The sequence below is a fragment of the Hippopotamus amphibius genome, chromosome 2, assembly GCF_030028045.1.
Source record: "Hippopotamus amphibius kiboko isolate mHipAmp2 chromosome 2, mHipAmp2.hap2, whole genome shotgun sequence".
Taxonomy (NCBI): Eukaryota; Metazoa; Chordata; class Mammalia; order Artiodactyla; family Hippopotamidae; genus Hippopotamus; species Hippopotamus amphibius.
The window spans coordinates 84,601,406-84,612,131 of NC_080187.1; the positions used below are offsets into that span (position 1 = coordinate 84,601,406).

At 38.0% G+C, this 10,726-nt stretch overlaps 1 protein-coding gene across 1 annotated transcript; it reads right to left on the reverse strand.

Annotated features, from left to right (window-relative positions):
* Positions 1-3,352: 3,352 nt before the first annotated feature.
* RRAGA (Ras related GTP binding A) lies at positions 3,353-5,036 on the reverse strand. The gene has a single exon (XM_057725207.1). The coding sequence runs from the start codon at positions 4,745-4,747 to the stop codon at positions 3,806-3,808; it is 942 nt and encodes a 313-aa protein (XP_057581190.1). The 5' UTR covers positions 4,748-5,036; the 3' UTR covers positions 3,353-3,805.
* Between the last annotated feature and the right edge of the window lie 5,690 nt (positions 5,037-10,726).

The window sequence follows — 10,726 nt, forward strand, 5'->3', positions numbered from 1 at the left end:
TTGCAGGCTAGTCCTGTGGGTGGGGCGGGGGGGAGAAAAGACAGAAGAGAAGCACATATAACTACCTTATTTGCAGTGGAAAAGAAAGGGGAAGAGAAAAGCTTCTCCTAAGGTGCCATATTCTTTTACTAGTTAATACAACAAACAGGGACTCTGCAAGTCCACTGGGAAACTATTCTCTAGTCTTAAGAAACCCGGTATCAGTAAATCCAAAATTAACATGTTAAGAAGAAGGTAGAGCTATCGTATTAGCATCTACAAAGTGCCAGGGCCACTCCTAGATACTTAGTAATACATGTTATGTTATTTAATTCTCATACCTCTGTAAGATAGTGATATTGTACCTGTTTTACAGATAATGATACCAAAGCTAGGGAAGCTTATTTAAATGACTTGTCTAAGATAGACTCAAGGAATTACCTGGGATACATCTTAAAAAACATAGATTCTGTAAATTTGCATTTTAATATATGCTTCCTGGTAATTTAATATGATTCCCTGGTAATTCTTAGGCTCAATAAAAAGCTTGAGAGCCAATGCTAGGAGATACAGATTCACATTTAGCCCTGGGGTATCTTACAGAAGCCTGGTACACTACTGCATACATACTGCTTTAGAGATCTTAGCACTCTGATTAGGAAGCTGAAGTTCACCAATAAGTGTGGGCCCTGAATTACTGAGAATCGTAAGATCAAAATATCTCTGAATATTAATGGATTTACAAAAACCACATTGTTGTTAAGTGAGTCATAACCTGTGATAGGCTGAAGAGTTTTTGGCATTCTTCCCTGTCCTTTGTATGCCAGTAGTATAAACAAAAGTATATTAAATCTGTCACTTTCTTGCCTCTTCCTTATCCAGTTGCCTGCACACCTGCCTTTGGACCTTAAGGGACTGCTTTGATCACATCACTTCTTTGTTTAAAATTCCATTAATTGTTCATTGGTAATTCCAGAATCAAGTTCAAATTTAAAGGCATATAAGGTCCCCTCCATAGTTTCCTCTATTTCCCCTTCCACTGTGATCTTCCTTTTTTTTTTTTTTTTCTTTTACTGAAATGCTTTGGTGAGCATGGATCTTTAAAAATCTTAATTCACAATTCTGAAGCTAGAATACCCTACCTTTATCTCCCAGCTTATCACAATTATAGTTGTCCTTTAGGGTTCAGAACAAATCTCACTGTCACCTTGAAGTCTTAATTTCTTTCCTTATCCATGGGCCTGTCCCTTCTCTGAACTCTTCTATGGCTTATGTTAACTTTTATTCACTATTTTTTATTTATTGCTTTTATCATTTTTTCATGGTTGTATGTGACTTCTCCAGTTGTATTGATTAAAAACATACAGACACATATACCTACGTAGATGTGTGGCACAGATCATCCTTAGCAGATATTGCAGTATTGGAGTTGTTTTCTTTGCCTTCTATGCGATGGAAGTAATGGTAACGAAGGAGGGCTACTTTATTGCTGTAAGAGTACCTTTTCTCATTACATTCACAGCAGAATGTACCTTGTTTTATTCACTGTTCATAAGATGAAGATGTGTAAACTGATTTCTGTATCAGTTTGAAACTTCAGATAATGCCTATATGTCCTAATTGTTTTAAATGTTTAAAGAGGGCAAGCATATAATGTTGCTTAACATGAAAAGTGTTATCAAGTGGGATAAAGACTATTTGATGTTAAAATCAATTTGGGGAAATTTAATTGAAAACAAAAATATACATATTTGGAAACCATTCTTTACCATGTGTTTAACCATGATCTATGGAGTCAGTTTTATTTAATTCTTGAGACCTGTATAAAAGGAAACTATATTTTCCCTACTCTGAGTATACTACAATTAAAAAAAATGTTTAAGGACATTTTCCTCATTGTAAAGAAAGTAATTTTGCTAAAGTAAAATTCTTTCACATTACGTTGCAGATACATAGTTGATATACCTTTTTACTTATGCACTGTGAATGTTAAATCCACATCCTAAGTTTAAAATATTTTTGAGTCCTCCATGGGTTGTAAATGTTTTACATACTACAGTCTTGAATAAATGTTCATATTATACCATCTAGCTCTAGATTTATTAAATGTGGTATTTTAAAATGATTTTTGAAAGTACATCTATACCCTTAGAGTTCATTTGGAATCTATACTAGCTTACTGCCAAAGGCCCTAATTAGATTAGTTTAATAACATATCTGAACAGCTTGCTCTTCATGGGTAGGGATCTAGTCATCCACAGCTGCTGCTATAAAGGATTTAATGAATGTTAAATAACTTTATAAAGGTTTGGAAATTCCCTATCACTTATATTTAATGTCTGTATATAGAGAGAATGTCTCACTTGTAAAATGAGAGGTGAGAGGAGTTGATCAGAAGTGTTCTGGCTCTAAGATACTTAGCTTTCATTTAAAACAATCTATGAGGCAGCTGAATTAGGGCATTTTAGGTCTGTTTTTTGATTTCACTATACCACATTGCCAATTCAAAATAGGAACCTTAGAATTCTTCACCAAAAGTACATAATCTAAGAATCTGATTCAAAATTATCCAATTTCCAGATAAATACAGATGGGAAAGTGATCTTGCCCAAAATGAAATACTGTTCTTTGAGAGAAGTCACTTAACTTCCTGGGCTTCAGTTTACTCAATCTATAAAATTTGGGAAATTATATGAAGGAATAATGTACAGCTAAAAAGCCAGTATTTTGTGACTAAGTTTTCTGTCAGTGGAGGAAGTAGTGGCATGTAAGGGTTAGGAAAGGGGGAGGACCTCCAATTATATTGCCTAGGTTCAGCTTTATGACCTTAGTAAGTTCATCCCAGTTTTCTCATCTATTAACAGAGGTAAAAGTAATGTACCTCACAGGTTGTGAGGATTAAATAAGAAAATGCACATCAAGTATTTAAGAATACGTGGGATTTAGTAAGGACTTAAATGTTTAGCTAGCCTTCACGTCCAGTATTTTGGGAGTGGGGAGGAAGAATGGCACAGTAGGTGGTATTGAGAGCTGACACATTACTGAGTCTGTGCCAGGCACCATTCTAAATGCTTTCCATGTTTTAATTTAACCTTAATCCAATGAAGTAGTGCTATTCTTACCACATTTTACAAATGAAACTAGCACAGTAAAATTAAGCACCTCGCCCAGTTCATAGTGCTAGTAAGTGAAGGGACTAGAACACTAATTCAGCTCAGGTGGTCTAACCCTGGAGACCATTCTCTTCACCACACTGCTACAGTTGCTATGAAACATCAAGGTAATGGGAGCCAGGATCACAAAATCAAATTTACCAGTTAAGCAATACTTGTGGGCAGTCAAAATTTATAGCTTTAATATTAACCACCTTCAAATTATTTCAAATAAGACCATACTTTAAATTGCTAACAGCAAATGTTTATTCATGACTGAAACCAAAAAATTTATAAATGCATTTTAATACCTTGCTGATAAAATAACATTCCAACTTTGCAACCTTGTAAGGAATACAGGAAGATATGGTAAAGGCTTTGATGTGTATATCTATTATAACCAGGTAATCAGAACACACATACACACATACACCACCAGCTACTTTAGTGTTACACCATACCAACTTTTCAGAAAGGCCATCTTGAAGCTCTACTGGATAGCTGAGTAAATAGCGTCCAAGGCTTAAAGACTGGGGAGTAGGGAAGAAAAGGATGGAAGTAGTAAGCAGCACATATTTCAAAGCCCACTTTTAAGCACACGACATTATGAATATTAAAAGAAAAAAAGGGGGGGGGGGGCAATCCAGCATTTTCAGAGCGCATTTTGGCAATATTCAACGCATAAGGAGGCTGTGCTTGGGACCATCCACTCTCTCCAGCTTCTCAAAGTGTTTCCTGGCATTGCGAATGTTGATCAGAGTAGCTGCAGAAGGGATAGACGGATCCGACATAACCACCATCACGTACGTGTTTGATGTAAAGATGTCGATGAAAGCAGCGAAGTTAGAATTCCTAACTTCCATGCTCTGGAAAGAAGCGGCCAATTTACTGCAGCTCAGCTTGAACTGCTTAATAATATTGCTAATCTTCTCGAATCGGTGGACGTCACGCTGCTCTTTGCATTGGTAATGGGAAATGACCAAGAACGTCGCTCTCTCGAACAGCAGAACCTCATCGGCCTCAATAATCTGGGCAAAATTCCTGAGATTCATCTCCAGCTGCTGAACATTGGGAATCAGCTGATAGACAATACTGGACCAGGCTTTGTAGAGCGTTTCATCCCAGATGGATGTTCGAAAACAGGCACACTCCAGCGGGCGAGACAAACGCCGCAGGTCTTCCTCTCGCTCTTTAAAAATCAGGTCACGCTGATCCTCCTGAACCAGATCCATTTTGTGCACCAGGCAGAAGATTTTGGCATCAGGAGAGTTCTGGAGGATGGCCTCCAGACACGACTGGTAATAATGCATGTCCTTTTCCAGTTCGCGGCTCTCCACGTCGAACACGTAAATCAGAACCTCGACATTGCGGAAGATGTTGTCTCGCTGGCTGGTGAAGTAATTTTCCATGAAGGTGTCCTGACCACCACAGTCCCACAGATTCAGCACCAGATTGCCCAGAAATCGGACGTGGGAGTGCTCCACATCAATGGTGGCACCCAGGCGCCGGGTGTCGCGAGCGATATAATTGGCAAAGATGATGGACCTCATGCTGGTCTTCCCCGACCCGCTCTTCCCCATCAACAGCACCTTTTTCTTCATGGCTGTATTTGGCATCACCCGCCGGAGCTGCCGCGGACTGGGCCTCAGGGCGCGGCCTAACCGCAGCGCGGTCGGAGGAAGGGAGGGGCCGGGGGTTGCGGGAGCTCCGCCGGCTGGGCCACGCGCTGTGCAGCCGGGGAAGCCGAAGGCGCGAGCTCGAAGCTGGGGAGGCCGCGGCCCGTGAGCTCCTTCTCGGGTGAGAGCGCCGCAGGGTAGAGGGCTGCAGCAGCTCCGGAGAAACGCTCGCCTTCCGGAGAGGAGTCTCTGCGTCTCCGCTGCCACCCACTTCCGGCGGCGATCTCGCGAGAGCCCGCGCTCTCGGCCGTCGCGGCCAAACGAGCTTTGACAAACCGCTCTTTTAATGAAATCCAGCAGGGCCCACGCGCGAGACAAAATGGAAGGGGAACCCAGGACGCTGGTGTTTTAGTCTATTTAAGCTGGAATTACAGTTGCTCATTGTACGTGTGTATCAGTTGGGAGAATGCTGCCACCTCGTGGCCGGAAATACCCCAGCCCACCGCTGCGCGCTTTAAGAGCGCGGTGTGCTATCGGGGGGATTTAGGCCGGGGCAGCAGGCAGGGGAGGCAGAGGAACGCCAGGCTTAGCCCGGTCAGGCCTCCCCAGGTTCCGTGATTTAGTGAGTCAAGGGCAGGGGAGGTTAAAACTGTACAGACGGTCACAAGTTAGTGACTGACCAGTGCTACACAGCTGAATGGATCATTCTCCTACCGGGAGAGTTGATGGGAGAGTTGATACCGCAATGCCAGTATCCTGACTCCCAGTTAGTGCTTTTTCCCCTTGAAAGCCAAGTTCCTTTCTTACACCTGCTTTTTCGGTAATCTCAGACTTTGGAATTTATAATCAGAATTCCAAAGTTTAAGGGAACTATAATATGGAACTCCTACATTACTTACTCCTCACAATAACCCTATGAATAAATAACCCTATTTTCAAGTCAATAAATCAAAGCTTACAAAGGTTAGGTAACTTCACCAAGTTTACACGTTTATTAAATGATGAAATGCAATTTGTTTATTTTAAAAATATGAATTGTATATATTTAAGGTGTAGGTCATGATTGATATACGTAGTGAAATGATTACGGTCAAACTAACATCTTTTTTTTTTAAAGCTCTTTATTGGAATATAATTGCTTTACACTGTTGTGCTAGTTTTTGCTGTACAACAAAGTGAATCAGCTGTATTTATGCATATATCCCCATGTCTCCTCCCTCCCGCAACTCCCTCCCACCCTCCCTATCCCACCCTTCTAAGTCATCACCCATCATTGAGTTGATCTCCCTGTTTTATGCAGCAGCTTCCTACTAGCCATCTATTTTACATTTGGTAGTGTATATATGTCAGTGCTGCTCTCTCACTTCCTTCCAGCTTCCCCCTCACCCCCACCCCTGTCACTGGATTCATCAGTACCATTTTTTTAGATTCCAAATATATGAGTTAAGCTAACATATCTTGTATAGTTACCTTTTTGTGTGTATGTATAAGGTAAAAGCACCTGAAATCTACTCTCAATAAATTTCCAGTATTCAATACAGTGTTAACTATAGTCGTCATGTTGTAGGTTCCGTCTCTAGACTCATCCTGCATAACTGCAACTTTGTATCCTTTGACCATTATCTTCCCATCCCTCACTTTCACCTACCTGGTAATAACTATTCTCTTTGCTACTATGCATTCGACTTTTTAAAGATTCTACAGATATGTGAGATCATGCAAGATTTATTCTTTCTGTGTCTGGCTTATTTCAGTCAGCGTGATGCCCTCCAGTTCCATCCTTGTTGCAAATGGTAGGAGCCCCTTTTTAAAGACTGAATAATATTTTGTTGTATATATAAACCATCATTTCTTTTTTAACATAAAAAATTTCGTTTGATTTTGTTTAAAACAACACATCTTCAGTTTTCTGAGCCAACAAGAATGTTCTCTAACACCATATTCTACAAGTAGATATTGACATAAATTTTAGCTAAAATATATCAACAGAAGAATTCCTGCTGTTTCTTAGAAAAGTTGAACCTTTTGGTTTTTAGCATTCAGTTTATTTAAATTCTTCTAGTACTTATATTGGATTAATGGTGATCCCCCCCCACTGTTATTGAGATATACTTGACATATAACAATGTATTAGTTTTAGGTGTACAATGTAATAATTTGATATATGTATATATTACCAAATTATTACCATAATAAGTTTAGTTAACACCAGTCCCCTCACAGTTACATTTTTTTTCTTGTGATAATAACTTTTAAGATCTACTTTCTTAGCAAATTTCAAATATACGATACAGTATTAAGTATAGTCACCATAGTGTATATCATATGCCCAGAACTTATCTTATGACTGGAAGTTTGTACATTTCACCACTTGCACCCATTTTTCCCACCTCCTCAAACCCCACCTCTGGCAACCACCAATATATACCTCTGAGTTTGTTTTTTTTAGATTCCACATATAGATGAAATCATACAGGATTTGTCTTTCTGTGTCTCACTTCTTTCACGTAGCATAATGCCTTCAAGGTCCATCCTTGTCATTGCAAAAGATAGGATTCCCTTCATTTTTATGGCTGAAATTCCTCTCTCTCTCTCTGATGTTTATTGATATATTAATATCAATCACATTTTCTTTATCCATTCATCCATCATTGGACACTTGGGTTGATTCCATGTCTTGGCTGTTGTAAATAATCATGCAATGAACATGAGGGTACAGATATCTTTCTTGAGATAGTGATTTCCTTTCCTTTGAATATATACCTAGAGGTAGGATTGCTGGATCATATGGCAATTCTATTTTCAATATTTTGAGGAAACTCCATGCTGTTTTCCATAGTGACGGCACTGATTTACATTCCGATCAACAGTGTACAAGGGTTCCCTTTTCTCCACATTCTCACCAACATTTGGTATTTGTGGAGTTTTGTAATGATAGCCATTCTGAGGTGATATCTCATTGTGGTTTTACTATGCATTTCTCTGATGATTAACAATGTTGAGCATCTTTTCATGTGCCTGTTGACCATCTGTATGTCTTCTTTGGAAAAATGTCTCTTCAGGTCTTCTGCCCGTTTTTAAATTAGATTGTTTGTTTTTTTGATGTTGAGTTGTATGAGCTGTTTATATATTTTGGATATTAAATCTTTATCAGTCATATCATTTGAAAATATTTTCTCCCGTTCAATAGGTTTTCTTTTTGTTTTGTTGATGGTTTCCTTTGCTGTGCAAAAGCTTTTGAGTTTAATTAGATTCCATTTGTTTATTTTTGCTTATATTCCTTTGCTTTAGGAGGTAAATACAAAAAAATATTGCTACAATTCATGTCAAAGAATGTTCTGCCTATGTCTCCTTCTAGGAGTTTTAGGGTTTCCCATCTTACATTTAGGTCTTTAATCCATTTTGATTTTATTTTTTCTATATCATGTTAGAGAAGGTTCTACTTTTACTCTTTTACAAGTAGCTGTCCAGTTTTCCTAGCACCACTTGTTGAATAGACTGTCTCTTTTCCATTGTACATTCTTGCCTCCTTTGTCATAGATTAATTAACCATAAGAGTGTGGATTTATTTCTGGGCTCTCTTTTCTGTTCCATTGATCTTTGTGTCTGTTTTTGGAAGCACAGATGATTTTTGTGTATGAATTTTGAATCCTGCAACTTTACTGAATTTGTTTATTAGTTCTAAGATTTTTTTTTTGAGTCTTTAGGATTTTCTCTGTATAGGATCATGTCATTTGCAAACAGTGAGAATTTTACATCCTCCTTTCTGATTTGGATGCCTTTTATTCCTTTTCTTTTCTTTCTTTTTTTTGACTGGTTGATATTTACAGTATTTCAAGTTCTGTGTTAAATAGAAGTGTCAAGAGTGGGCATCCTTGCCTTGTACCAAATCTTAGAAAAATAGTTCTCAGTTTTCCCCCATTAATTATGATGTTAGCTGTAACTTTTCATAAATGGCCTTTATTATGTTGAGGAAATTTCCTTTTGTACCTGTTTTGTTGAGAATTTTTATCACTAATGGATGTTGAACATTGTCAAATGCTTCTTCTGTATCTACTGAGATGAACATGTGATTTTTATGTTTCATTTTAATGTGGTGTATCACATTGATTAATTTGCATATGTTAAAACAGCCTTGCATCTCAGGGATAAATCAAAATTGGTCATGGTGTATAATCTTTTTGATGTGCTGTTGAATTTGGTTTGCTAGTGTTTTATTGAGGATTTTTGCACCTACATTCATCTGAGAGATTGGCCTCTAATTTTCTTTTCTTATGGTATGAAGGTGATGCTGGCTTCATAGAATGAGTTTGGAAATATTCCCTTTACTTCTATTTTTGGAAAGATTTTAAGAAGCATTAATTTTAATTCTTCTTTTAGTGTTTGGTAGAATTAGCAATGAAGTCATCTGGTCCTGGATTTTTCTTTGTTTGGAGGTTTTTGATGACTACTTTAACTTCCTTATATGTTACTGGTCTGAGCCTTTCTATTTCATCTCTATTCAGTCTTGGTAGTTTGTATGTTTCTAGGAATTTATCCATTTTTATAGTTTAATTTGCACACACATAATTGTTCATAATAGTCCCTTATGATCCTTTTAAAAAAAGGTTTGTTTATTTATTTGTTTATTTTTATTTTGGGCATAGTTGTTTTACAATGTTGTGTTAGCTTCTATTATACAGCAAAGTGAAGTTGAGTTTCCTGTGCCTTATGATCCTTTATATTTCTGAGACATCCATTGTAATGTGTCCTCTTTCATTTCTGATTTTATTTGTCTTCTCTCTTTTTTTCTTAGTTGAGCTACAGATTAGTTTTTCAAAAAACTCAGCTCTTAGTTTTGTTTATTCCCCCCCCCCATTCTCTATTTGCTGTATTCTCTGATCTTTATTATTTCTTTTCATCTGTTAATTTTGGGTTTAGTTTATTCTGCTTTTTTTCTAGTTCCTTGATGTGTAAAGTAAGGTTGTTTATCTGAGATCTTTTATCCCCCAGCTCTTTATTGGAGTATTATTGCTTTACATGGTTGTGCCAGTATGAGATCCTTTTATTTTATTTTTTTTAAGAAATTTTATTGAGATACAGTTGACATACAATACACTGCATATATTTAAAGTGTACAATCTGATATTTTTTTCTCATAAGTAATGTATATATGGCAATCCCAATCTCCCAATTCATCTGCTCCCAACCATCCCTCCACTTTCCCCACTTGGTGTCCATATGTCTATTCTCTACATCTGTGTCTCTATTTCCACCTTGCAAACCAGTTGATTTGTACCATTTTTCTATATTCTGCATATATGTGTTAATATATGATATTTGCTTTTCTCTTTCTGACTCACTTCACTATGTATGACAGTGTCTATGTCCATCCATGTCTCTATGGATGTCCCAATTTTGTTCCTTTTTACAGTTGAGTAATATTCCATTGTATATATGTACCACATCTTTATCCATTCATCTGGAGATCTTTTCAAATGTAGGTGTTCATCACTAATTTCCTTTTAGTTCTGCTTTTGCTGCATTTCATAAGTTTTGGTAAGTTGTGATTTTGCTTTTGTTTCAAGATATTTTTTGAATTCCCCCCCCTTAAAAAATTTTTTTTAATGGTTTATTTATTTATTTATTGGCTGCATTGGGTCTTTGTTGCTACGCGTGGGCTTTCTCTAGTTGGCAGTGAGCGGGCACTACTCTTTGTTGTGGTGCTTGGGCTTTTCATTGCCATGGCTTCTCTTTACAGAGCACAGGCTCTAGGTGCCCGGGTGTCAGTAGTTGCAGCACATGGGCTCAGTAGTTGTGGCTCATGGGCTGTAGAGTGTAGGCTCAGTAATTGTGGCACATGGGTTTTGTTGCTCCGAGACATGTGGGATCTTCCCGGACCAGGGATTGAACCCGTGTCCCCTGCATTGGCAGGTGGATTCTTAACCACTGTGCCACCACAGAAGTCCTTGAGATCCCTTTTGATTTCCTGTTTTACCT